Source organism: Anoplopoma fimbria, chromosome 20, assembly GCF_027596085.1.
Source record: "Anoplopoma fimbria isolate UVic2021 breed Golden Eagle Sablefish chromosome 20, Afim_UVic_2022, whole genome shotgun sequence".
Lineage (NCBI taxonomy): Eukaryota > Metazoa > Chordata > Actinopteri > Perciformes > Anoplopomatidae > Anoplopoma > Anoplopoma fimbria.
Window position 1 is genome coordinate 17878975 of NC_072468.1, and position 27938 is coordinate 17906912.

Sequence of the window (27938 nt, forward strand, 5' to 3'; positions counted from 1 at the left end):
CAACCGGCAGCGTCAAGAAAACCTGCAAAGTGACACAAGTGCAGGCTGAGCACAGAGTCTGTTGCCTCTTTCACCTCCTCTCACCCGTACAATGAGTCTCTTCTGACCTCCTCACGCCACTCCAGCCTGGAGAAAATGATCCCACAGGATCGTCTTGAGGCATCGCTGAGCATTTTTTCAAGTGGCTGTAGACGACATGAGGGTGACCAGAGCTCTCTGCCTCCTTCCACTACACACCAGGGAGTTTGATAGCATCTTCAACATCTCAGCAAACCAGCTTCAAGATTAAAACTGGTCCAATTAAGGCCTGAAATTGAGAGCTTTCTCTGTCAATGGCAATTACATTATGTTACCTAGTATCCCACGTTTAAAACAGTCCATTATTTGATTAACAAAATGGATGAGTGTGCTGTGGGTCGAGAAACAGGGTTGAAAGGAATAGGTTTATGAGGATACTGGTTACCCATTTATTAGACAACAGCTGTTTGACACGAGGAGGTGATGACAGGTGGAGAAGCTTTCATGGTGTCTGTTTCATACTCATCTATCTTTTGTGAAAGGCCCTATTTTTTTTCCCATGTGACTTTTTCTTGTCCTCTCTGGGAATTAAAGGTACAAAGTAAGCTAGTCTAGCCAGCCCCTCATGACATTGAATGGGAATAAGCAAGTGTAAAAATGAATGGGCGGGTGATAGTGGTGGGAGTTATGTTCTTGCACTACATTTTTCATAATAAGATTTTGTTTTTTTAAGTGTTGTTAAGCTCACTCTAATAGCAATAGAAAGCAGTGGCGTGTTGGAATAAAAAAACAGCGACATCATGGATCATGGTGATCATGGATTATTGTAAAGCTTCTGTTGGACCAAACACAATGTTGGGTTGAGTTGTCGGGCCTGAAATATTCTTATGAAGTTGAACAGATATTTTAATGACATGGTTTGTGTGAAGGATGACAGCAGCACATATAAAGAAGTGGAAAGAAGGATATTGATGCTGACATATTTATTCTCAATGGGTCCAGATAGGACTATTTCATTCATATACTTTAAGTGCACAGTCGCAGCTGGAGGATTCAAACAATCACAAGGTCAAGATTTGAAGCAAGTGTTGGATTAGACCTATGAGGTGACCAAACCATGTGATGTTTTTATATATTTAAAGTATCCAGAATGAAAAATCAATAAATCCTGCTGGTTTGTTGTAACCAGTGTGTTGTGTTGGAATAGAGATGATCAACTGAGATTTACAAAACAAAAGGACAAAATAAACCACCAATTCTTTGAGATGGCAGGAAGTTTTCAGCAAATATATTTGTTTCGTCCGATACCTGAAACATTGTGTACCCATTGAAAGGGAACAAAGAGCGAGGGAGCCCTTTGGCCACAAAGCTAATGGGAAACACACTGCTCTTTTTGGAGATTCAGCGTAAAACCTGCTGATAAGAGTCTACCACACAGCAGAGAAGATGCAGTTTTAAAACAATACAAAAAAGTTGTTTCCACTGTAGGCACACTTAAGTAGTTACACCTGTAAGGGGTGTCCTAAAACGTGTCCATATAATAAGTGGTAAAACATGTGTTCAGAGCAACATTTTAAGAAGAGCCCCATCACATAATTCATCCTTATTTTAATCCAGATTGTCAATTTCAAAGAGATATTGTGTCATGATTTTAATTGCCTGCTCTGAACACTTGTAGTAAGTGTTTTTCTGCACAGAGCGCCTGAATGTACATGAGAGCTCTCAGAAAAATCTCTCCATCCAATAAATGAGTGAATCCTGAAATAATATTCCAGCCGAACAAGATGTTCTACAACATTGAGGCATGAATGAAGTGAAGGAGCTGGCCACTTAGCAGAGTAATTATCAGCATTTCAAGTATTATTATTCATTTTTTTATCAAGCAAGCTGACACATAAAAAAAGAAAGTATGAACTGAAAAAGGCTATTGAAATGTCTGTATTGGGTCCTTGAGAAGGTAAGGCACCTTGAACCTGGCCACAATACAAATGTTCTCTGTATTTCTTTACTTGAACTTCAGTACTTTAAAGACTTTTATCTACTATTCATGACACATACAATTTTACTTTACCACTGCCTCTGCTGCATAAACTGTATACAGACTCACAGCTCCCTGCACTACAAATCCCAATTTCACCCCTGAATATACGAAATGGCTTCATAATGACAGTGAATAGAGAGGGCAGTGGGGGGGGGGGGGGGGGGGGGCTTTAAACATCCCAAGTTTAAAGCTTTTTGCCAAAGTTGCACCGCGGTACAAAAGTGTGGACATCTCACCCCAAAACCATGGGCTTTAATAAGCTGTTATAACAGCATAAAGGCACCTTGAAAAAAGGCTTTCCACAAGAGTTTTGTTACCTGGTCTCAGGGTTTTGCTGCCATTAAGCTCAAAGAGCATGAGTGAAGTTGGACACTGATGTTGGGTGATGAGGCCTGGCACACAGTCGGTGTTTCCAGTTCTTCCAAAGTTGTTGTGTAGGCTTGTGTTTAGTCAACCACAACACTCAGGAAAGTATCCTCCTTTTATCAACCTGGGCTTTGTCACTCTGAAAGATGTAAGGGCTTTTCCAAATTGTTGCTATGTAGTTGGAAGTACGTAGGCCTTTTTCTGGAAGACATTTTGACTTATTACAGACGGAAAAAAACCAGGTGTGACCAAGTGCTTCAATAAACCATGACGGTGAGCCAGCATGCACAAAACCAGTACACTGAAACCGAAAGCAGAATAACATGTATTACTGAATTATAATTATTAATGCATTCATGTGTAAGCATAACTTTAATGTTCCAGCTGGAACGGTGAAACTAGTTTTAAAGACTTTATAGACTGCTGGTTTTTTCCATTTCTAATAATACATCATCATTTGATTCTTCATTATATTTTGTAGTGCTAATCTGAATCAGAAGTAAAAGTAAAGTAAAAACGAGAGGTGTCAAATTAATGTAGTGGAATACTCGTAAAATATAGTAACCTTAAAATGATAAATTCCAGTACTTGAGTAAAAGCACTCTTCTGCTTTTGAAAACTCTGAATAATGGCTTACCACCCTCATCATTTAAATATTTTGACTGTAAGAGGACTATTGGCTGAGAGTACTTTCAATTCCTAGAAAAGAGGTACATACTCAGAACATTAGACACAAGAGTGCAAACACTGCCAGATACCATAGATTGATGTGAAATTGTGAATCAAATGCTGTTACTGCCACCTACTGGAGTACTCTGCAACTTCACTTGTCTTATATGTTCTTGCAGCAGAAAGCAGAACACATTCAACAATACTAGTAGTTACTTTTTATTCTGTAATAAAACATCCACCATAATTTATTTATAAAATGCTATACCTTTCATTGAATTTCTACAATTCGTTTGCACATAATTTACTGTCTTTAAAGGCTTAATGAGGTCCATGCACAATATAACTTATCACAAAACATACAAAACACTATATTCTTTGTTCAGGAGTTTTAAAAATTAAATCATAGATGACTAACATACACTAACTACATGACTTATCTATTGGAAAGTAGTGTATTTTCAATGAGAGTCATACAGGAATATTGTCTCTCTTATGTACACTTCTAATGTGTCTGCCAAGGGACTCCATCCATTTAAAGGATTTACCACAATAATTACAGACAAACTGTTTCCCTTCAGTGTGGATGGTCTGGTGTCTGTTCAGGGCACTCGTTGTGATAAAAGTCTTTCTGCATATTTCACACCTGTAAGGCCTCTCTCCTGTGTGTGTCCTGATGTGAGCTGCCAGGTGGGAGCAGTTACTGAAACGCTTTTCACAAACAGAGCAGCAGTAGGGTTTCTCTTTGCTCTCCTCGCCCTGGTTGTTGTGGTGGTGGTGGTGGTGGTAGGCGTGGAAGAGCAAGGTGGGGTCCTGCAGGCTGCTTTTCAGGCTGGAAGGAGACGAGATGAAGTCTTTAATGTCTGATTCGAGGCTCTCCAGCTGCTCCACGTCGTGGCCGTTCCAGAAATCCCCGTGGCTCTTCGGCTGCTGCTGCTCCTTCTTCACCTGCGAGGGCTCCGGGGACTCCTGCTCCATGCTGCCGCTCCCATCCTCCTCACAGTGCTCGGACTCTGGAGGCTCCACTGAAGGGTCTGATTGATGGATCTGCTGCTGAGGGGGAGGAGGAGGAGGAGGAGGAGGATGATGATGATGGGTGAGCTGCTGCAGCTGGGCTCCGAGGCATCTATCCAACCGTGGCTCTAGGTTAAAAACAAATAATAACATCACAATCATGGCATGCATCTGCAAGAATAATGCAAAAGCTGCATTAGGTTTGGATGCACGTAGCTTCCATTCAAACCAACCTGATTTGAGAAGCCTCAGCTGCATCCTGAGTCGACTGATTTCTAGATCTTTTGAACGGGAGATCTCCTCTTTGTACTCGGCTATTGTATTTTCTACAGCTCCAAATATCTCCTCGGCCGCTGCCGTCAGTCTCTCGCTGAGGAACTCTCTCAGTGACTGCATTTTTACACGTTTACGGATGAAATTAATAGCGTTTTAGTTGCGCTGGGAAACGTATTGTGGCGAGTCCCTGAACGTCACGCTCCGGTTGTAAACACGGACGTGAGACTGAGCCACACAAGGTGTTCAATAAGGGGCACTACCGCCCCCTGCTGGACCGGCGTGCAAAGGTAAGACACCAGGCTGCAGAAGGGGGTGGGCTTAAGAAGAGGAACAATATAATGCAGTGCAGTACATTAACACTATATTGTTGACTCAATTAAAATATAACATTGTAAACCTTACAAAAAGGCCTTTTGTATATAAATGAGGCTCCTAAAATGGAAAGTTTTCTTGCTATTTTATAGGGAAATACAAATTATTTTTATGATACCTGGCAATCAGTCTTAGCTCATCACCTGATTTTGATTTTTTTGATTTTCAGTGTGGTATTATGCTGCAATCTAAAATTCCTATGATATCAATGCTGGATTACCAAATGGACAAAGATGGCAGCTGGCCAGGGACTCTTGGGGGCCCTGAAGTCCCGAGGTAGCGTTGGTGTCAATTACTTAGCCATCATATTTTTAATTACAAATCTGGTTTGCAGTATGTGCCATCAAAATGACAGGGCCGACACTACTGGGATTTTAGCCAATCTTGAAGCCTGGTCTCATACTGTACATATCAGTAATAATAATGTAATAATCTATTTCAATTTAATTCAGTACGTTGTGTGTATTCTTGATGAAAGTAAAGTTCAATCAAATTGTTACAAACCTGCAGCGAGGTAATATTCCATTAAGGAAGCACTGGACAGTTTCTGGGACACCGGACAAAGTGCATCACATTAAATTAATTGGTGTCTGGATTGTGGCTGTATAAATCGTTGTGGTACAATGTAAGTATTTATATTTATACTATGTACTGTATCATAACTGATTAATCCTTTATTATTCTGTTGTTTTGATAATGATGCTGCCATATTTTATGTTCCTGTTTATATGTGGAAAAAATAATAGATTCCTATTTTTAATCAAGCTATTGCATTTGATTACATCATATTCTGCAAGCGTTCTGTTTTTCTGGTCCTCCTGTGCATACTGTAAGTACAGCATTGTGGTGACTGGAAGTGGTTCCCTCCAATGGCTGTTTCAACACAGTGAGAATATAAAGAAGACAAACACACTGGAACAGCAAAAAATTGGCTAAAACTAAGTGTTTGCTGAAGACAGACAGATTGTGATTGTGTATGAAATTTTGACCTGAGCTCAGAGACTTTTTCTACTGTCGGTGCAGACGTCTGGATCCAGTACGATCACACTGTTGTGTGTATCAGAGACTAAGAAATATGGTGTAAGAAGTTAGAAACCAACCAGGCTTAAATCTGAGATGACTGTATTTATATCTTATAAGAGACGTGGTAATAAAGCCTTTTATACAACAAACACAAGATGTGGTGACCAAAATCCTCTGTGCGCTTTATGGGTTTATTACTCGATTAGTTCTGTATACAAGCTTGTAATTGGTAAAACTACAATTTAATGTCCTGATGCATGAGTCTTTCACTGCTGCGTTCCTGTTTTAGTTTAGTGGCGGGATAAAAATAGCAGTCAAATGCTTCCCTGCATGGCATTGTCTTAACAGGAGGTAGCTTCTGTAATGAGATACTCTCTCCATGCCCTCCTGAGACACCACCATCCTCTCTGCATGAACGCACAGCAGGTTATGCAAGCTCTCTGTATATAAAACACACACATCTGGTATCCCTATACGATATAGCTAATATGGAATCGATAGTCATTGGATAGACTTAGCAGAAAATTAAGCAAAACAACACACTGAAACAGTCTCTAAACGGTTTATTAGTTTGTTTCCTTACAGCCTTGCACCCTTATACCCATCAGCCATGACACAATATGATTAACATGAAATGGACGCTTCCCTCTTGGCTTAAACAGCCAATGAAAGAGAGGATCATGCACATCTACAGGGAGGTAAAAGCCACAGAACATCATAATTACACAAAAGACTTTTAATATTAGAAAGACAAAATAAAACTGATTGACAAAGAGCTGTGACACTGTCTACACAAAAAAAGTTGGTAAACTCTTCAAGTAAAGGCGTGGACTGGCTGTCCACCTCAAGGTGTAAATGTAGGTCTTTATAGCTTGAGCACTTGGTGTGGAAGTTAGTTTTGCACATAGACTATTCTCAGTGGACATAACTCTTTTTTTCAGTGCGGTACAGTGCGTGTGTCAACCTGTCCCTTTTCTTCATGATGAAATATATTTCAAAACAGAAAAATAAAGGAAAACGAGGGAATGACATAATTACACAAATACTTTTTGAATATAAAGGGGTAGAGGACTAAGTGCTGAGAGTGAGGGATGATGGAACTGGTCTTCTGAATGGAGCTGGCCTCTGATCTAGACGTGGTCACATTACAGCTGCCTGTTTTTTTTTTTTATGCCTTAGCGTTGATGATTTCGATAAACTCTGGCTTGAGGGAGGCTCCGCCGACAAGGAACCCGTCGACATCCTTTTGGGAGGCAAGTTCTTTGCAGGTAGCACCGGTCACAGAGCCTGAGAAGAAGAAGAGATACATGGGAAGAGATTACTGTGGGAAATCGTAATAAGACTATGACGACAAGCACCGTCTGGTCACACTGACTGACCTCCATAGATGATCCTCACGGAGTTGGCTACAGCCTCGGACACGTTGGTCTTCATCCACCCCCTCAGCTTGTCATGAACTTCCTGAGCCTGAGATATCATACAGGAAACAGGCACGTTATGACGAGTTATGTGAAAAGATTACAGCAATCAGTTTCAGTGGTTACTTATATTTACCTGCTGTGGGGAAGCGGTCTTGCCGGTGCCAATGGCCCACACAGGCTCGTACGCGAGCACGACCTTGCTCCAGTCCTTGACATTGTCTGTGAAAGAGACGTGTGGAAATACTTTCATTTATATTTCTCCAATTCACTGATTTACACCAGACTCTAGCTTGGATAAGGTTTCCCTAAAATGTGTGTTACAACATTTACACTCCCTGGTGCATATGAACTCTGAATCAGGATCGGCAGGGGTCACGTACCTGCGATGACCTTGGTCTGAGCGAAGACGACCTTCTCGGTGATGCCGCCCTCTCTCTCGTCCAGCTTCTCGCCGATGCAGGCGATGACACCGAGACCACTCTCCAGAGCGTGGGCTGTCTTCTGACCGATGAGCTAACAAAACACACACAAGCGTCTGATCACAGAGTGTACACAGGAGGAACAGTGTGTTTTTTTTGTACATCAGACTAATGTAAATGGATGCGAATTTTCTCATTTAGCACCCGGCTTCATTACAGGCTGGTGCAAAGTGGAAGAAAGTGAGTCATCCAGAATTACCTCATCACTCTCTCCGAAGACGTGGCGCCTCTCAGAGTGTCCCAGGATCACCCAGTTCACTCCACAGTCCTTGATCATCGCAGGGCTGAAGACAGAGATTCATACGATGAATGTAAAATAATCAAATCTGTCCACTTAAAACTTTTTTATTACAGTGATATGAACATGAACATATTAAGTGTTATATATGTGACCTAACCTAATAACCCAGATGATGTGCGATGACATTGTTCCATCCATCCATCCATCTTAATTTGCTCATTAACCATTTCAAGAAATATTCTAATTTAATACTAATACTATATTATTCTTAACACAGTTAACAGATCCCGCAACTCAGTATTTTAAAGTCACTCATTTACACTGTGGTCTGTTGTTGTTGAATTAAACACACATATTTCTTGTATTTTTTTCCTTGTTTTTGTTATTTACTTCTATTTTCTGCATATATTGTGTTATATATTGTAGAATTATGTTCACAATTTACATTTAGGTAGTCTCTTATTTCTATTTTTCTTTATGCTTATATATTGGAGCTGTTACATACCAATTTCCATCCCAATTTCCCCCCTGGGGATTAATGAAGTATTTCTGATTCGGATTCTGTTCTGATCTAACCCAGGATATTTTCCTCTGGTGGACACATGACGTACCTGATCTCCCCAGTGAAGGCACCCTTGGCAACTTTGTAGCAGTTCTGAGCAGCAACGCCGAACTTGGGGTCCAGCTTGGACCTGGCGAAGTCCAGGTAGATTGAAGGAGCCCCACACACCACCTCTGTGAGCACAAAGGAAACAATGCTTAGGTTAGGTTATTTGTACAGTTTGTGTATTTTTACTAAGAGGTACGCAAAAAACTAATTTCACTACATTTTAGAACAACTTCCTTGGTATCAATGATGTGATAGCAGTAGTTTTGGATTTACTTTTGGTAACTTATGAGATATTAACTGCACATACAAGAGGTATTCCAGGATACTTAAGAAACTTTATTCCACTTCTCATATACTTTCATACATGCATAAAGGTAAATCAAACAAACCGCCAGCTCTGGGATTACAGGACTACATGCTCCTTCTGAGCCTCAGCTGCCACTTCTTTGACAGGGAGCCAGAATCAGTCAACTAAAGGACATTGTGTATAACCACTGGACTGCCAGACTAAACGGCTGCCAAGTACAAGACCCACATCCCAAAGAATTTCAACGCCAGAGACAAATTCAGATCAGTCTTTTCAAACATGATGTTTAAAAGGGTCAATTCATATCAAAGATGAAACTAAAGTGGTCAACCACCACCATAATTAAAAAAACAGGACTGGATAAGGCCATCACTCTCAAGGTGATTGACAGGCCTAAAATGGACAAGTACATCAATGTGCAACAATTAAATCTAAATGATTAGTGTGTTTGGGTGGTTGTTCAGTTTTAATAGATATTCTTAGATTTCATTATGATTAAATTAATTAATTAATTTAAATTTTTATTTTATTTTTTGTTTGTTTTTAGTGTTTTATTATTATATTTGATTATTGTGATTGTTCTACCCTGTGCAGCACCTTGAGATTTCTTTGTATTTTAAAGTGTGCTATATAAATAAAATCCATTATTATTATATTATTATTAAAGGCTTATTCACATTAGTAATGCTTGTTGCGGCAGCACTGTAATCAAAACACAAGCACCAGATGTGTCCATCTGACCAAATAAGCTACATCAATATACCTATTTACTACTAGAGCTACTCAAATGCACAGGTGCATCATGAAACTCTCACATTAAATGGTGTAACTTTTAAAAACTGTTTCATTTATACAAACAAAAAAAGTTTGCCCTCTTGTGCAAACATGATCTCCCAAATTCCACAGCAGCACAGTTTGCATGGGTCAAGCAGAGTACAGTAAAGTCCAGACACTGACATTCAAAATGAAACTAAATCTTAAGGGTTAGTGTCTATATTAAACCTGTATTATTGGTTTGGTAAAGGTCATTTCTCCACAGCCATGCCCAGGCCTCTCTGCATTAAAGGTCTGAGTTCAGCCTCCTAAAGGTCGCCTACATGGCCACATTCTGCAGAGGTCAGAGAAAAGTCATGAGCCTGAGTTCATATAGAAGAGCCAGAACTGAAATATCAAACATGTGAAGAAAATCAGTCCGGGGCAGGAAACAGCTGAACTTTGACTTTAAAAAGGCCGGTGGGAAAAGTCTGCTTGAGTTTCACTGTAAGGGGGGTGGATTCACTAATGGAGCAAGGTCCAAGGATGGTCTGAACTGTGGCAGCCTAAATAGAGGGATAGTACACTACATTATAGTTGCATAACGCCAACTTTTCAGGAGGAGCACAGCTGGCTCCGTGACAGCGGAAACGGGCCTAGACAGAGTCAACCTCTCAATAGCTTGTTTTAATTTCCAGCAGAGTATCACGCAAGGAATGAAAAAACCTGATTAATGTCCAAGTAAAAACACCAGCAGCTGCCAGTCTGCAGGAGGCAGACAGCAACAGGGCCAAATGTCTACTTCTGCTTTAAGAGAATGCAGGAAATAATCCTAGACAAAAGAAAAGAAAATAATAAACACATTCATCTCTGTCCTCTGTGGCCTTGCAACAACTCAACGTGTAACTTGCAGGGGAAGCTTACAATGGGCTACTGTATTCGCATCGGTTTGCAGATGACAGACATCATTAGCGAGCAGCCTCACTTGAACGCAACCCAGCACTCTCACAGAGAAGGCAGATCCGCCTGCTGGACTACGTGCGGCTGCAAACGCACACCCACCACCACCACCACCACCACCACCACCGACATTACTGCAAAATCAGACCGCCAGAGCGTCCTTCAGTTTATACATTTCTGTCTGCTTTGAGTAAACTCGTTTAAAAAACAAAGAACACAGAGTTAAAAACTGAATGTCCCTTTATAAGGTCATAGAATAAAGCAGATGTGGGTCTGTGGTGTTAATGGTGTCATTGATGTATTGAATGGCCATTTTGAGTCTGTTATGACATTAGAATCAGGAAATGACAAACACACATCTATGATAACTTAAACATGTGCACATGATAATCACAAAACAAGTGGTTAAGATGATACATGTTTAAAAAAAGAGGGACTTTGTGTTACGGGTGCATAAACCCCACATACCGACATTGGGGTCCACCTTGGCTGCGTTCATGGTCTGCGCCAGCTCGCCGAGGCTCTTCTTGTCGCCGTTCAACTTCCAGTTTCCACCAACGAAGAATTTCCTGCTCATGATTGCGATTTTTTCTTTTTTTAGCGGGTTTGCAGAGAATTAAACGAGCCAACAGTGGTCTACCTTCTCTGGGGTAAGAGAGCGGACGAGAAAAGGCAGCTCAGAGTATTTATGAACATGGAAAATGTTAACCCCTCCTCTCTGTCGGCTCCATTGGTTTATGGCGACACGCCCGTGAACGCGTCTCCCCATTTGAGGAAGGAGAAGAGCAATTGTCATGCTGCGTTCAGGGGCTGTGTGTAAAACTTTCCCATAAAATAAGATAAAATAAGATAAGATAAAATAATCCTTTATTAGTCCCGCAGTGGAGACATTTACAGGATTACAGCAGCATAGATATAGTGCAAACAAGGTACATAGTAGAGAAAACAGACAAGTATTTTAAATAAGTAAGTAAGAAAAAAAAAATCCACAATAACAAAAAAAAATCTTATAAAATAAGATATAATAAAATAATCCTTTATTTGTCCCGCAGTGGGGACATTTACAGGATTACAGCAGCATAGAGGATAGTGCAAACAAGAGACATAGTAAAAATCAAGATCAAAAATAAGTAATTATAAATAAGCAAATGAGCAATAAAAAAAACAGTAAAAAGCAGTAAAGAATCCACAGTAATTTAAATATTATATATACAGAAAGAAACTATTATACCTATAGTATAATACAAGGACTAACTGCTGGAGGAGGGGCCCTGAAGCAAAAACCTACAATGGGTCCTTAATGATCATATCCTATTGTGTTGTGCATTTATAGGGTATGTTAAGTTTGGTAAACAATTAAAACAAATAATACATAACTATATAAAACAAAGCTGCCAAGCCTAAATGCCAAATGCTTTTGAGGAATGTCAAATGTACTCAAATACTGTACTTAAGTACAACTTTTACATACAGTATCAGTCAAAAGTTTGGACACACCTTCTCATTCAATGGTTTTTCTTTATCTTTATTTTTTTCTACATTGTAGATTAATATTGAAGACATCCAAACTATGAAGGAACACATATGGAATTATGTGGTTAACAAACAAATGCTCAACAAACCAGAATATGTTTTATATTTTAGATTCTTCAAAGTAGTTGAATGAGAAGGTGTGTCCAAACTTTTGACTGGTACTGTACTTGTACTTGCACTTGAATATATCCATGTTATGCTACTTCGAAATTTTACTTCATTACATTTCAGATGGAAATATTGTATGTTCTACTCTGCTACATTTATTTAACACTTATAGATACTATTTACTGTTTACATTAGAAAGCATATGCAATACTAATCTAACCAGTAGTATACAAAGTACACATTGACTACAACGTTGAAATGCTCTTACATATGATAAAATCACTATAGTGAAATATTCTATAACAATTATTGCGAAAGGAGCCATGCCCTTTTTCTCAAGGCTTTTAAGATAAGATAATCTTTTATTAGTCCCTCAGCGTGATTGTGATTTAGTATTTAAGACCATAGTATTTTTACTTTTACTTCAGTAAAAAATGTCTAACCACAACCTCTCGTTCCGTTCTGCAAAAATGAGAACCCACTCCAATTTATTACAATGCCTCTATATAATCAGACATTTTACATGAACTTTGAAGGAAATTATTATTAATCAAAGCCACGCTAATCTTATCAAATAGACAATTATACATGTGGATGAAATATCTGTAATCCAAACCTTAAGACTTTTCAATATTCGAATTTTCATTACAATGCCAAAAACAAAAAAGCAACATTGACCACGTTCATCACAAAAATGATATACAGTAACACTTTACACAGTAACAGTGTGATCTGTGATTGAGAGGCAGAAGCCAGAACAATCCACGGTTTGATTGGCTGAGACGTCAAAAGTCCCACAACCCTTTTGTGCGTCCTGGGCGGAGCAACAGTTTGAAGATCTCTGATTGGAGGATTTTCAGCCCAGTTTTGCATACCCATAATGCACTGCCGTAAAGAATACCGTTCTTACGCGCATAAAGTTGAATATTCAAGAATTTGAGGCAATGTTGGTCAAAAATAAAATATCCCCGAGCTTTGTTGTTATTGTTGTTATTGTTGTTACTCTGTTCGTGGTAAGTAGCTACAAAATGACACCGTAGCAGAAAGGGCATGTTATTAGTGTACAAGTACTGACAGGCTCCCATAAACTCGTCAGGAATCTATTTGCTCTTTAGATATTTGTCTAGCAGGTTTCTCGTAAAGAGAAGCCCACATTGAATGTAAAAATACAAAATACCAACTAAAGAATTAACACATTTTATAATGTACTACTTAAAGTGTTTATAACTATCTCTATTTCAAATTGACATATACCTTCTATATCTGCCTTTAATCAATTTGAATTTTCATGATCAATACTGTCTACAACAGTAGATACTTGTACCCAGTGACCTGGGATAAAATAAGATAATCCTTTATTACTCCCGCAGCGGGGAAATTTACAGAATTACAGCAGCATAGGTTATAGTGCAAACAAGAGACATAGTAAAAGAAAAACAAGATAAAAAAAACAAGAATACAAATAAGCAATAAAAACAGTAAAGAATCCACATAACTGAAATAGTATATATACAGACAGAAAACTATTATAACTATACTTGCAATTATAAATACAGACAGAATAATTATAGTTATCTTGTGCTCATTGGCTAAACATTCTTAAATTAAATTTATTTGCCCATGTATGGTGTTTTGATGAGAATAGTATTTCACTATTGGGCATCTGATTTGTTTTTGTGGTAAACAAATAGAGATTTTTGAAACTTGTCAGGAAGGCCAGCAGTGTCCTGGGGTGTCCACTCGATACGGTGGAGGTGGTGGGAGACAGGAGGATTGTCTTATCTTATCTTATTTTATAAGATTTTTTTTTGTTATTGTGGATTTTTTATTTTTCTTATTTACTTATTTAAAATACTTGTTTGTTTTTTCTACTATGTACCTTATTTGCACTATATCTATGCTGCTGTAATCCTGTAAATGTCCCCACTGCGGGACTAATAAAGGATTATTTTATTTTATCTTATCTTATTTTATAAGATTCCTTTTTTGTTATTGTGGATTTTCTTTTTCTTACTTACTTATTTAAAATATGTGTTTTGTTTTTTTAACTATTTACCTTGTTTGCACTATATCTATGCTGCTGTAATCCTGTAAATGTCCCCGCTGCGGGACTAATAAAGGATTATCTTATTTTATTTTATATTATAAGATTTTTTTTTGTTATTGTGGATTTTTTTTTCTTACTTACTTATTTAAAATACTTGTTTGTTTTTTCTACTATGTACCTTGTTTGCACTATATCTATGCTGCTGTAATCCTGTAAATGTCCCTGCTGCGGGACTAATAAAGGATTATCTTATTTTATTTATTTTATCTTATTTTATAAGATTTTTTTTTGTTATTGTGGATTTTATTTTTCTTACTTACTTATTTAAAATACTTGTTTGTTTTTTCTACTATGTACCTTGTTTGCACTATATCTATGCTGCTGTAATCCTGTAAATGTCCCCGCTGCGGGACTAATAAAGGATTATCTTATTTTATCTTATCTTATTTTATAAGATTTTTTATTTGTTATTGTGGATTTTTTTTTCTTATACTTGTTTAAAAATACTTGTTTGTTTTTTCTACTATGTACCTTGTTTGCACTATATCTATGCTGCTGTAATCCTGTAAATGTCCCCGCTGCTGGACTAATAAAGGATTATCTTATTTTATCTTATCTTATTTTATAAGATTTTTTATTTGTTATTGTGGATTTTTTTTTCTTATACTTGTTTAAAAATACTTGTTTGTTTTTTCTACTATGTACCTTGTTTGCACTATATCTATGCTGCTGTAATCCTGTAAATGTCCCCACTGCAGGACTAATAAAGGATTATCTTATCTTATCTTATTTTATCTTATCTTATTTTATCTTATCTTAAATAATTATTGAGCTAAGTGTTTTGATTTATGTTGTTCCTGTGATTCGCCACAAGGGGGCACATTTATACCATTATGAGCGTTAATCTGGATAATCTTCACCCACTATCATTCAGTGGTTTACTGGTTCACTGGTTTACTGGTTCACTGGTTTACTGGTTTACTTGTACTCTCGGTGTGCTGCTACCTTTCAACCCAATACTCCAACCTTTAGCGACATACTTGTCAAAACCAGCACCCACAGAAGTGTGGTTAAGATGTACAGGAGGGGAGGAGAAGTAGGAGGAGAATAAACAGGTTTAACTTTGAGAGGAGGTTGAACCGCACACGGCCTTTAAAGAGCGGAGCGCGCTTCTCGGATGTCTGCCGTGAGTCAGTGGAGTTCACTGAACCGTCGCGAGGAGACGTTTCCGCCCACAAGCAAGATGGCGGCTCCCTTGCTGGCGAATCTGTCGGAGTCCTTAGGTTCCCCGGAGCCAGCGGTTCGACTACTTCTATCTATTTTAATCGGTGAGTTTCGCCTCACGCGGCTCCGGTAGCCGGCCGACGAGGCGTTGATCCCGGTGACAGGTTTCCAAGTGTCTCCGTGTGACTGTTACCCGTGACACGCACCGCTAACACGGCTACTGACTGTGACACACAGCTACAGGCTCCAGACCAGCTGTAGTGGTGCTACTACCGTGATTCTCAACGTAACGCTAGCTTAACGTGCATCCCGAGAAACCTCTCACTGGTTTCCCCCGAACCAGTCAAGCCGTAGACCCTTGAACGTCACCGAAGACAGTGATTCCTTCATAGCAGCATCAACCCGAGGCTAAGTTGTTGCACCGTCAGTTAACTTGTGGCTGTTGACAACCGGCGGCATGATGGAGCTCTTGTGTGGTGTAACGTTCGATCTCTAACGGCTAACGTTCGATCTCTAACGTCTAACGTTCGATGTCGTTTTTTTCAAATATTGTCAACCGTTGGAATCTCCTCTCTAGACAGTTGGGTCAAGTTAGCTTTGGCAGTTAACACAATGCAGACGACCAAACTGACACTGATGGCGGCTGGATTATAATATGTGTGTATGGTGAAGAGGGGAGTCCCAGTGTTGTTGGGGGAGGGAAATCATTTGACATAGATAATGAGGACAGACTGCCAAAATATGACCCCTAACCCCCCCCCCTATTCTCTAAATGGGACACAGACTCTGAGGGGTTTGAATTAGTTTAACAAGGCCATACTTTACTTCTCATTGAAGTTTAATCATTTAGGAGCTTGTGACACATAGTGTTACTTTAGGTCTACAGGGTCTGAATAGCATGGCTGTGTGTCTTTTGTATGGATGGGGTGGGGGTGGGGGAGGGCGTCCTCCACGCTCTCCTCTCTGAACTTTGCTCTGACACATGGACACGTCTGTTTTTCTCACTGTGTGTTGCCTCACACTAACAACACAATATACCGAACGTGGCCTTCAGCTATCTTAAGGCCTGAAAACCCTCCAGCCAGCCTGTTGCGTGCTCCTTGTTCCACTGTTGCTCAGTGTGTCTTGCATCATTTTGTAACCGTGTAGTAACTTCCTTGCTCTATAACAGTGCAGCCTGAAAGCCTCATTATTTTCTCTGCTATACATAGGCTAATCATTTAAGCTTTGATCCATCATCTGCTTTGCGAAAGCAGTTGTATAGTAATGCGCTGTGTCTTGCAAGACTGTGCATAGGTGATCCAGATGATGAACGCCGTACAGCAGCTCCATACTTGATTCATTAGATTGCAAACATTTTCAAAGGATAACAATTCAATATTTCTCTAATGTCAACAAACCCCATGGGAAAAAAGAATGCATTACTCTGTCTGTCAAGATTTCATATTCTCTCTCTGACACTCAAAATTAAATACTAGTAATGTATTGTTCAATTTCCTAAAAAGGTAGCGCCTAAAACCGCAGGTCACCGCAAGCAGGCATTACTCAATCAGGAGCAAACGGTGCATATCCAGCCAAGTATGAATAAACACTAGTGTTAATAAGCACCAGTGGATATCTATGGTAGCAGGCTGGTGAATTTGGCATTGCCTCAAAATAAGCCACAGTGCACATTTGTTATCATCATGAAGGAACATGTCACCCAGTGCATCAGTGTCTTTAGCGGTTGTACAATGGAGGTCTATGGCAAAAAGGGATACGCTATAGTTTTTAGTGAGACCAAATCATTGTTTGTTTTAGTATTTTCATGAGATTTGTTGACAGTAAGAGAAATATAGAAAATAACTAGCCATTTAAAGTAACCCAGCAGATGCAGATGGAAACTTCTTACTTGAATGTTTCTTTACATAACAGATATAATGGAGAACTTATTAATGTTATGCCGCATCTAATCTGCTGCAGCTCCTTGATATCTACTCATTATACAGCTTTGCTAGTCCCAGGAAGGATAAAAGGTTCAGGGACTTGGTCATCTCATCCAAGAAAAATTCAAATTACATTACCGCTCAATTATTATTATTATTATTATTATTTTAAAATATTACTCCGGAATCTCATCAAAATTCTGTCAAATATATTTATAATGGAGCAGTTTGAAGAAAGATGTTTACATTTACATCAATATCTAAATAGCAAGGAGTCAAATGTCTTAGAGATCGAGTCCAACTGAACTGATTGGGAGTTAAAGAATTTTGATTAATGATCACAGGTGAGCGTTTGTCTTTTCCAAAGTCCGACTTAAGGCACTTATCGCTCTCCTTGAGATGCCAGCTTTGCGGCAACACACACCACACAAGTGTACCAATGGTACTGATGTACTACTGTGTGTGTGCGCCATGTGTTTATACCACACGGTCAGTGTTCTTGATATCAGGGGTAGTCAACAATGGCTGATATGAAGACACTAACTTTAGCTTTATTAATGTTTTTTCTCTCTCACCTGCAGGCTATCCCTGTGCTCTGGTGTACAGGCGTTTCTTGTTCTACCAGCCTGCCACAGTTATACACCTGTTCCACACTTTCTCTGGACTGGCTCTAGCAGCATTCAACTTTGGTGAGATGAAAAGCGAGCATCATTTTTGTGTGTGTCCTTGAGGGGCTAACAAACAAGTTTGAATTAATTTTTCAAGTTTTTTGCACACATACTTACACTTACACATACTTACGTTTTCAAGGTAACCTCCAGAAGAAGCACTGGAGTACAATAGGAGGCAATTTTGTTTTCTTAGAACATTATGGTCTAGGGATTGTTCTTTCATGTGGATGAATCATCAACTATTGTTGAGTCATTTCAGGGTTGATGACAAAGGAAATGTCGTTCTATTTAAGAAAATACGCCAGCAGGTTTGACAACCCTAAGTTTAAGTTTTGATATGCGATACACAACACATTAACTTTATTGAGAGCTGCAAGTAACAACTGCTGATTCATTTCTCAAGTTGTTTGGGCTATAAAAAAAAAAAGGTTTCAGGTTACAGTACAAAACCCAAAGATATTTAATTTAGAACTGCAAAGATAAATGAATCAATGAGTCAATAATCAGAAAATTTGCTTTTCTACTTTTTTGATAATTGATAACTTGTTTTATAAATTTCTTAGCAAAAATGCCCATTTGCTTGTTCCCGCTTCTTAAATGTGAATATTTGATGCCTTCTTTGCCACATATGATATTAAACTAAAGATCTTTGAATTTTTGACTGTTTGTGAAATACAACAAGGTGGTACAATAGATTTCCTTGGGCTGTTGTAAATTATGAGGGGCATATTTCACTGTTTTAGAAATCAATTAACCTGCCAATTATTGTCTAATTAGCACTGGTTTTATCACGAGTTGCTAGGAAGGAGTAACAAAACCTGCAAGTATTTACATTTGAGAAGCTGGAACCACTGATGTTTTGCATAAATAAATGACTGACGATTTTCCTTCTCAAAAAGTATAGTAAACCTATATTTCTAAATAAGCAAAGTGACAACAATATGAACACATGTTGCTCCAGATTGGATAAAAGGATGAATGGATGGAGCATCCTCATGGATGAGAGTGACTGGAGTAAACACAAACTGCTAACAGTAATCTCTTTCTCTTTTCTTTATTCTGTTGTTGCTGCACTTGGATTTTACAGCAGGTCTGTTGCTTTATCTTTTTCCTCGTGGAATGCTTCTCCTTCCAACCCTCTTTGAGAGCGATCCACAGTATATAGTGGATTTGCCTTGTTGTTCTGTTTCCATTTTGGGAAATGCTGAACTGAGGAGGGGGGGAAAAAAATGCTGTTTTAATGTCCAATTCTAGAGGTCACACTTAACTGACCTCAATCTCAATCCCTCCTCTGTTCGTCTCTCCCAGGCTCTCAGATCTATCACTCTGCAGTATGCATCATTGTCCAATTCCTGATGCTGAGGCTTATGGGAAGGACGGTAACAACTGTCCTGAGCAGCTTTACCTTTCAAATGGTGAGGTGATGCGTTAGTTTTTTTGTCTTCTCCCTTGCATTCTTTTGTCCACTGTTTGACTTTTACCGCATGGCTCAGGTACTGCTTACTTCTTTGTCTGCACAGTCTAATGTTGAATTTCTGCACCTGCATTCTGTTATTTCCTTTTATTTTCCTTTTTTAATGCCTACGCTCTGTTTGACCCAAGTATTAAAAGGTTCACTATAACCAATACTTGTAAAATGTTGTCAATGCTTCCTGTGGCAATGTTGGAGCCTTTATTTTTGCATGCTTTTGCATTAATTGCCCACACTTTTAGAAATGTGCCAATGGAACCACGTTTTTTTTTACCCCACAATGTGCTGTGTCAGATTTTTTTTATTTTTTTACAGCCCACTTCCTGTGATTTGGTTTGGTGATTTCCTTTTTTTGTTCTTCCTCTGTTACTTAGAACTGTAATAAACATCTGCTTGGAGATGTTGGATAACACAGAGGTACACTAACTGGATGTCTTTGCCTTTCCATCTTCTTGTTCTTTCTTTCTGTAGGTTTACCTGCTGGCAGGGTATTACTACACAGCGACAGAGGAGTATGACATCAAGTGGACCATGCCTCATTGTGTCCTCACACTCAAACTTGTTGGTGAGTTGACTTCAGCACTCCTTGCACTCCTCTTTTGGATCATAAAAACAAATGCTTTCTCATTTGATATCCTGTTGCAATCCTCCCCTATACTCTAGTAATCGATTAACACACTGATAAACTGCTGACATGGCCTTTGCATGCTTAATAGTCTTCATTTAATTGATCATGACAGCATTAGTCACCCTAACATAGTTTCTGACACCAGTTGCATTTTCTGATTACAGGTTTGTCATTTGATTACTATGACGGCGGGAAGGAACCAGTGAGTTGGTTGATTTATCTTGCTTTTGCCTGCTTGATCATTCATCTACGTGTTGATGTTGTCTGTCTTGGAATGTTGTTTGTTTGAGTTATGCTCGTCGTTCATTACTGTTAGTTCCTGCAAGTGTCATTTTTGCATCTTTTTATTCATTCTGTCATGTGTGAAAGAAAGGTAGATGAGTTTTTTGATGGAAAGAATATTGATAGTTTTCACCTACAACAAGTAGATCATCACAATGTGCAACTGCAAAGCAAGAAACTGTCACTGTCAGTTACTAATGCAAACAAGTTACACAAGTAATATACATGTAAATGTGGGGTCCTTAAAAAGAAAAATGGCACCAACAAAGAACAAAAGAGAATAGTGACATTTGCATCAGGGGCGTTTTCACAAAGAATGGATTGCGGCTGCTGATACCACCATGAATTGCACATCATTTGCAACTGCTATCTGCCCAGTCTCAAGGTCCAATTCACGAAATGTATTACACTGCTGATAAAACGGCTCAAACACACCCATATAGCTTTTCAGCTGAGTCCAATTTGCCCCTTTTTTAAAAACACATTTTATACATCCGATTGCTATTATTCATGTGATAAAGTATAATTGTGCGTGACGCCTTTACATCGGTTGTGAAGGATGAGAGTCGGCTTGAGCCAGAACGATACGAGTAGATTTGGGCCGAGCCATTAAGAGATCTGGTCGGATTTAGGCTCATTTATCTCCTTTCATTGTGTCCATATACGCTTCTGCACTGCAAAGCACACATATGCTAGGGTGAAATAATACATCATAATGAGGGTATTAATTACATTGTATTATTTCAAGAGGATTTTTAAGTGGTTTTTTTTAAAAAAGTTTTAGTATTTTTTTTTTCTCGAGAAAGATAATCACCCATAATGACAGAACACAACCAGAAGTTTTAAAGTGATGGATCTGACAGTATAAACGGTATCGTCAGATTCCCCAGCCCCAGTCATGTCAATCACTGTTGTGTCCCTGGCCTCTGTCTTCAGTTTAAATAGTATTTTGTTTCAACAACTCTGTTTGTTGAGAAGCTTTTCCTTTTGCTGTTCTTTCAATCACCAAGCATGCTCTCTCTACAGCATGTTTGGTGCTCTCTAATGCAGCTAGTATATCTCTGAAAGCTGTTTATTCCCCCTTCTGATGCTTTATTTCAGTGTCTATGGTGTGCTTTAAATTATGTTTTATATTTGTATCTGTTATAAACGCACAAATCTGCTCTCATCTGGTAAATATTATCACTTTTCAGCACACAGTTTACAGATGTTGAGTTTGTTGTCAGTCTAGATTGTGATTGATACATCCTGTACTAGCATCCTTTTTAAAATTACTTTTCTGCCCTTTTCTGATCTCTTCCTCATCTTTTTCTTCTCATGTCCTTCAACTCCAGTCTCAGCTGAATTCAGATCAGAGGATTGCAGCCCTGCCGTCTGTGCCCTCCCTGCTGGAGGTGTGCGGCTTTTCCTACTTCTATGGAGGCTTCCTGGTGGGGCCCCAGTTTACAATGCGCAGCTACCAGAAGTTGGTGGCAGGGCAGCTCAGCGACTGCCCTGGAAAGCCTCCCAACAGGTAAAAAAAGCAAGGAAAATGATGAGTGATGAAAATAAAAAAAATGGGCCGAAAGACTATCTTTATTACAACTCCATAAAATAAGCCATTCTGTGCAGTGTCACAGCCCTGCAGTTAATATTATCACCTTTTCCATCTCCCATCATCATCCTGTTTCTTTCTCTTTCAGTTTTATACCGGCTATGAAGAGGTTTGCTCTGGGTTTTCTCTGCCTGGTGATATATGCAATATTCAGTCCCTATTACTCCGACAGCTACTTCTTAACAGATGAGTATGATGTAAGAACGACAATATGTTCAAAAATAATCACGGTGTATGCTTAAAGGCGATTCAGAGTGTGTCTAATTTGTAAAACTATGTCCTTTCCTCAGGCTCAGCCCTTCTGGTATCGATGTGTGTTTATTCTGCTTTGGGCTAAAGTCACCTTGTATAAATATGTCAGCTGTTGGGTCATAGCGGTAAGTAACCACTTGATCTGCAATTATGGGCATGAAATGTGTTGGGGGGGGGTGGGGAAGTTGGCAGCAGCCGACTGATTTGGTTCCCGAAATAAACCTCATTTGTATGAAGTTGTGCTCGCATACTGCACCTAGCTTGACACATGCTGTGAGAGAGCGTTACCAGAAAAACACCTCCCTTTACATACCTTTGCATACAGTAATACTTGAATGCTTGGATTATTTTCATGGCACACCCTAACCAGCCCAAATTACCAGGTACAGTCATACATGGTGTGATCTTTTTTTTTGTGTGTGTTACAGGAAGGTGTTTGTATATTATCTGGATTGGGCTACAATGGTGTGGTGGATGGTGAGCACCGGTGGGACGCCTGTGCCAATATGAAGGTGTGGGTCTTTGAAACCACGCCACTTTTCGGAGGAACCATCTCCTCCTTCAACATCAACACTAACGCCTGGGCTGCCAGGTCAGTGTCCAGCCTCAAATCTGTGACGCTCTCTCGCTTGTAATTCAAAGCTCGGATGTAAAAGTTAAATATTTACTATGATGATAACAGTGAAGCAGAAGAGATGTCATTTGAATCCAATATGCATATAAAGCAATGCTTTACGGAAAAGGAATAGCATAGTATCACATGCCAGGGCCTCTGTTCACAGTTTGTTTTAACACCAGAGGAATCATCGCAGGGAGGGAGCCAACATCCTAGGAAGGGTTTAAAAGCTTGCAGATTTTTAGCAGGAGCCTCGAGAACAAAAGCTTTTGAACAGGTGACATCAATAAATATCAGTGAGCACAGCATTTTATCAAACAAATCATTTATAACATCTTCCATTTCAGCTGTATGCATTAGATACCTAAGAATACTTGGCTTTCTGTATAACACACAGAGTAGAGGAGGTGCTGTTGCATCTTTCCAAAATTAAATTACGTTTTATTTTGAAAAGTAACTTGTAAGCAGTGAGAACTTAACTTTATGCTGTATAGAGGGTGGATGGAAAGCTTTCAAGCCATTGATAGATAAAATGCAAACATGACATAAAAAAATGCTCTTAATTGTTTGACCCACAAAGAAAAGTCTATTAATAGTCAAACATGTGCCACTTCGTAAGCAGTTTAGTATTATATGGTTATATTTCTATACTGTATTTATTAGTTATATAAATACATTTAAGTGGCTTTATTGGCAAGATTGCATATGATACAATGTTGCCAAAGCATGTTTATACAAAAAACACAATTATAATACACGATACAAAAGGGCAGGGAAAACAAAAGGTCTGTGGAGAAGAATAACACAAGATATAAATAGATGACATTAATGATTTGCCATGTGAGAAATGGGAGTTGCGCAGCTCATGACGAGGACTCTAAATATCCCTCAGTCTGTACGTGGTCAGTGTTTTATCAGACACTGTAGTCAAGTAGGTTGCCACAGTGCACTGCCTGTTTAGAGCTAGATAGGACTCCATAATGTTCATAATCAAAGACAAAGTGTCTGCTGTACACACTAAAATGTAATTAAACGGTTTGTGATGCATGAAAAAGGGTGAGGGAAGTTTATATCCTGCACTTCATGGCAAGTTGTTGAGAAACATGCTTGTCAGATTATTATTTTTTTCAGATAGTAACAAAAATGATCCCTCTTATTCTGACGTCGGAAAGGTGTGAAGCTTACTGATACATTCAGGGCCATTAGCAGGGCTTTTATGCAGTAGTAGTTCATGTACTTATTTACCTGACTCTGCACTCTACAGCTCATACTGCAGCTTGTCACTAATAATAATAATAATTAAGCCTTTATTAGTCCCACAATGGGGAAATTATTTCTCTGCATTTAACCCATCCCGGAGGAGCAGTGGGCTGCAATGAAGCGCCCGGGGAGCAACTTGGGCTTAGGTGTCTTGCTCAAGGACACCTCGGCATGTTGCCGGTAGAGGGGTTTGAACCACCAACCTTGTGGTTACGGGACAAGCGCTCTACCTCATGTGCCACAGCCGCCCCACTAGTGCACTGTAAGGAGAAAAAAACATATTAAAAGTCCAATGTGTTTGCACTTTTGTAAGATATTGTTACACAGAGTCTGAGCCAACATTGAATTGATGAGTACCCTTGAAGAGGATGTAAAGTAGTGGAAATGTTTTAATATAACCTCAGTTGCTATGCAACAAGAGCTTCCAGGTGAGTGAGTGCTTACCATGTAGGCAGTGATAGCGGTTGCATTAGCTTTTCTGACTGCCCTCAAGATTTTTTTTTTTGTTAAAAAGAAGCAATCCAAAACTCTTGACTTGTATTTTTTTTTCTCTTTTCCTTTTTAAGACACGTCTTCAAACGGTTGAGGTTCCTGGGCAATAAGTTGCTGTCTCATGTGACGACACTCCTCTTTCTGACTTTTTGGCATGGTCTTCACTCCGGATACATCCTCTGCTTCTCCATGGAGCTCTTTATCATCACTGTAGAGAGACAGGTACATTACAGACACAGGGCAGGATGTGAGGATGGGTAACTTAAAGATAATTAGCATTGTGTGCAGGAAGCACAATCCATTGGTGTCTGTATTATGCTTATTTTCTCAGTAAAAGCTTGCTTTGCACTTTGTCTGCATTATATAAACCAATTGTTTTAACTTTTTCACAAGAGAGAGTCTCTTGTCATTAAAAAGCATTGATCACTGCTGAATGTACTTGTAATCAAATATTGACTACAATCCCATTTGGCATACGTTTATGATATAACTGTTGCTTTATTGTATTAATTTAACTAATATGGAATATGTATCTGTCTCTGTGTGTATGTGACAGGCCCTGGCTCTTGTGAGGGACAGTCCCTTGCTGAACAAGCTGGCAAACAGCGCACTCTACCCCCTCATCTATGTAGTCCAGCAGTTCCTCCACTGGCTCTTCATGGGCTACCCCCTTGTGCCATTCTGCCTCTTCACATATGACAAATGGTTCAAGGTAACACACAACTCTCAGAGATCAGGGCCTCAGAGATCAGGTTCCTTTAAAAAAAACTGTATGGACCACAACCGACAAATCCGCAATGTGCCTTTTAATGGGGGGGAAATGGAAGCAAATTCAGGAAGAGATACAGACATGCATTAACGCTGTGTGTACAGAATATACTGATTTTATTTTTATAATATTTTATAATTGTATTGTAGTACAGGCAGGTTCACCAGAAATGCAGCGTTCGTGTTACAAAGTAATTTACCAGGGGCGTGCACTTGGACAAAGCCGTGCTTTGCCAGAGAACGGCCTTAAAGGCAGTTTCACTAGAAATGCTTTTCAGGAACAGGACCAGAAATGGGTGGAACGATCCCATTTCTACTTGTATGATCTGTCCACTGGGAGTGGGAGAGTGACTGGTGTTTGTACACCGGGGCTCGGTGAGGAAAATGTGTGACCTGACAGGGGATTGAGGGAGGTATGCAGAGAGTAGCGGGGTCAGGTGATTGACAAAGGCTGGAATCTTTAGGGTGGCGACAGATGAGAGACAGAGCAGGTGTCATTATTAAATCAGAATTTTGACTTGACTGTTTTTGTCACCTTTTTGTTTTTCAGGTGTATTCGTCCATCTATTTCTGTGGTCACGTTTTCTTCCTCGTTGCCTTTTTAATCATACCATACATCCGTAAGGCACTGGTGCCTAAGAAAGAACTGAGCCAGACAAAGCAGGATTAAAACGTGGTACTAAAACTTGACATGGTAAGAAAGCGCAGGCCTTTATTTTTTGCCATTCTGTTGGAGTTATAATGTTGTTAAGAGATAAAGCTGTGAAGAAATGTTTTTAATGTTGAAATATCTCTGTTTCTTTCCAGGTCCGTCTAAGGCTAAATATTCAGTGAAGGGAACTGTGACTTTCAAGGAGCAGAATGGAAAATATTTTAAGGCCTTTAGTAATATATATGTCCATGTAAAAATAAATTTCTATATATTTTTGTGTTTTAAATGAGAAGGGTGTTTTTATAAACATTTGGAGAAATGTTTACAGGAAATGACCATCGTGCCACATGGGGTAATTGTGAGCCAATCAGGGGCGATTTCCTGTTGTTGTTGTTTTGTGAAGAAACGATGGACTTGTACAACTTGAGAGACTTACAAGCTGTCGACACAGAATTGCACTCACCAGTCACGGGTTCAGAGTCAGTCAATGGCTCTGATGCGTTTTCTTTTTCTGTTCCATTTCTCTCTCATGTCTACCACCCGAATTTAGCAGAAGCAGACTTCACCGGAGGTTTAAGCACAGCGCCAGCATATGATGGCACTTACTTTAATACAAAAATACTTTCTGCAAAAGACAGATTATTAAAAATAATGCTGATGATGATGATAATAATAATAATAATAATAATAATAGTAATCAGGGGGGTTGTTTCTTGAAAATGGCTGCCGGTGGTTATACAAGCACTGTAAATCACACACTGTATACTAATCCCCATCTCAAAATGGCCTTGTATTAATGAATGTTTTTACAGTACATTTGTTTTTGTTTGATTTGATTTTCTAGAGTTTTAACAGCTTTTATGAACAAAAACATTTTGTAGCTTTGGGATAAGACATCATGAAATGGTTTGCATTGTTTTCCTGCCTTTCCTCATTTTAATGTTTCTGTTTTCTTTCTTACCATGTCTCCTCCTTTCCCTCTGGTCAGTCTACTCCTCTCCTCTGTCTGACTCGACTCTAGCCCTCGGCCGTCAGCTCTGAAATGCACAGATGTGAAAGAAGGACACTTGCGCACTGCCCGACCATACAGACACTACAGTTGATCGTTTTGGTTCATCCTATACTCTGATCTCCATAAATAGGGTGTTTTGTTTTGTTTTTTGTTTTTTTTTTAATTGAGGAAAATCATTTTTGAACTGGAAGCAAAAGAAACAAAAATGTTTTTCACTTATAGCCTGCTCTTCTGTTTATAACAGCAGGTGGTATTTAAAAGAAGTGTGAAGTAGAAGCATCTCATCCCACTGTGGGAATGCCTCTTCATTTTGTTTAATAAAAAAATAAAAAAAATTGGGGGGTGGGGGGGGCTGTGTCGTCTGATCCACAGCATGCTGGAGGAAGGCCCAGCACCGCCGCTGCTGCTGCCGTCCTCTCGCTGACGCTGACACACACACATGGACAGGACAAACCTCACTGTAGCAGCAGCCCAGATTTTAGTAATATTTATACATGACATGGTGATTATTAATTGATGTGAATTGCTATGTTAAGAGACTACTTTTTTGCCTTATTCCTACCAAATGTACAAAGTAAAAGAAAACTTGGGATGGACTTCTGGGTTGGGGGTTGGGAGTGATTTTCAAATACAATTTTATAATGTTCATTAAAATGCTGCATTTCAAGCAAGAACTGTAGTGAATGTGTGTCTGTGTGTCCCTCTGCTTTTTGCGTGTCTGACACTGAGCACAGGGGCAAAAGGGGTGATATGACGTCATTTTGCAGTCTAGTGATGGAAAGCCTGAGCAGTGGGGGTATTAATATATATATATATATATATATATATAAAAAAAAAGGAGGTGGTGGGGTGT

General features: G+C 39.2%; 3 protein-coding genes and 1 non-coding gene across 4 annotated transcripts; 2 read left to right on the plus strand and 2 right to left on the minus strand.

The window, feature by feature from the left end:
* Positions 1 to 3361: 3361 nt before the first annotated feature.
* On the minus strand, positions 3362 to 4643 carry LOC129109562 (zinc finger and SCAN domain-containing protein 2-like). Its single transcript, XM_054621662.1, has 2 exons — positions 4342 to 4643; positions 3362 to 4236 (listed from the first exon to the last, which is right to left on the minus strand). Exons 1-2 carry the CDS (start codon positions 4502 to 4504, stop codon positions 3566 to 3568), a joined length of 834 nt encoding a protein of 277 aa, XP_054477637.1. The 5' UTR covers positions 4505 to 4643; the 3' UTR covers positions 3362 to 3565.
* Positions 4644 to 6327: 1684 nt separating this feature from the next.
* Positions 6328 to 11251, minus strand: tpi1b (triosephosphate isomerase 1b). Its single transcript, XM_054621672.1, has 7 exons — positions 11019 to 11251; positions 8532 to 8655; positions 7879 to 7963; positions 7581 to 7713; positions 7334 to 7419; positions 7159 to 7246; positions 6328 to 7066 (listed from the first exon to the last, which is right to left on the minus strand). Exons 1-7 carry the CDS (start codon positions 11125 to 11127, stop codon positions 6948 to 6950), a joined length of 744 nt encoding a protein of 247 aa, XP_054477647.1. The 5' UTR covers positions 11128 to 11251; the 3' UTR covers positions 6328 to 6947.
* A 2036-nt stretch (positions 11252 to 13287) lies between these two features.
* On the plus strand, positions 13288 to 13344 carry LOC129110349 (U7 small nuclear RNA). Its single transcript, XR_008532214.1, has one exon. It is a non-coding gene; the product is annotated as a U7 small nuclear RNA (small nuclear RNA).
* Positions 13345 to 15226: 1882 nt separating this feature from the next.
* On the plus strand, positions 15227 to 26359 carry lpcat3 (lysophosphatidylcholine acyltransferase 3). Its single transcript, XM_054621632.1, has 13 exons — positions 15227 to 15566; positions 17969 to 18076; positions 19367 to 19473; positions 20001 to 20094; positions 20322 to 20359; positions 21774 to 21952; positions 22122 to 22230; positions 22324 to 22410; positions 22714 to 22877; positions 24728 to 24875; positions 25210 to 25365; positions 25972 to 26115; positions 26229 to 26359. Exons 1-12 carry the CDS (start codon positions 15416 to 15418, stop codon positions 26089 to 26091), a joined length of 1461 nt encoding a protein of 486 aa, XP_054477607.1. The 5' UTR covers positions 15227 to 15415; the 3' UTR covers positions 26092 to 26115; positions 26229 to 26359.
* The last annotated feature ends 1579 nt before the right edge of the window (positions 26360 to 27938 follow it).

Bases quoted from the DNA above. Each gene is read 5' to 3' on its own strand.
- tpi1b (XM_054621672.1), bottom strand. From the start codon at position 11,127: ATGAGCAGGAAATTCTTCGTTGGTGGAAACTGGAAGTTGAACGGCGAC. The intron at 7,964-8,531 runs GTACGTCATGTG...CTCTGTCTTCAG, and splicing joins GCCTTCACTGGGGAGATCAG to CCCTGCGATGATCAAGGACT. The intron at 7,247-7,333 runs GTAAATATAAGT...ATGATATCTCAG, and splicing joins AGACCGCTTCCCCACAGCAG to GCTCAGGAAGTTCATGACAA.
- lpcat3 (XM_054621632.1), top strand. From the start codon at position 15,416: ATGTCTGCCGTGAGTCAGTGGAGTTCACTGAACCGTCGCGAGGAGACG. The intron at 19,474-20,000 runs GTGAGGTGATGC...TTCTTTCTGTAG, and splicing joins GCAGCTTTACCTTTCAAATG to GTTTACCTGCTGGCAGGGTA. The intron at 20,095-20,321 runs GTGAGTTGACTT...TTCTGATTACAG, and splicing joins CCTCACACTCAAACTTGTTG to GTTTGTCATTTGATTACTAT.
- LOC129109562 (XM_054621662.1), bottom strand. From the start codon at position 4,504: ATGCAGTCACTGAGAGAGTTCCTCAGCGAGAGACTGACGGCAGCGGCC. The intron at 4,237-4,341 runs GTTGGTTTGAAT...TTTTTAACCTAG, and splicing joins GCTGAGGCTTCTCAAATCAG to AGCCACGGTTGGATAGATGC.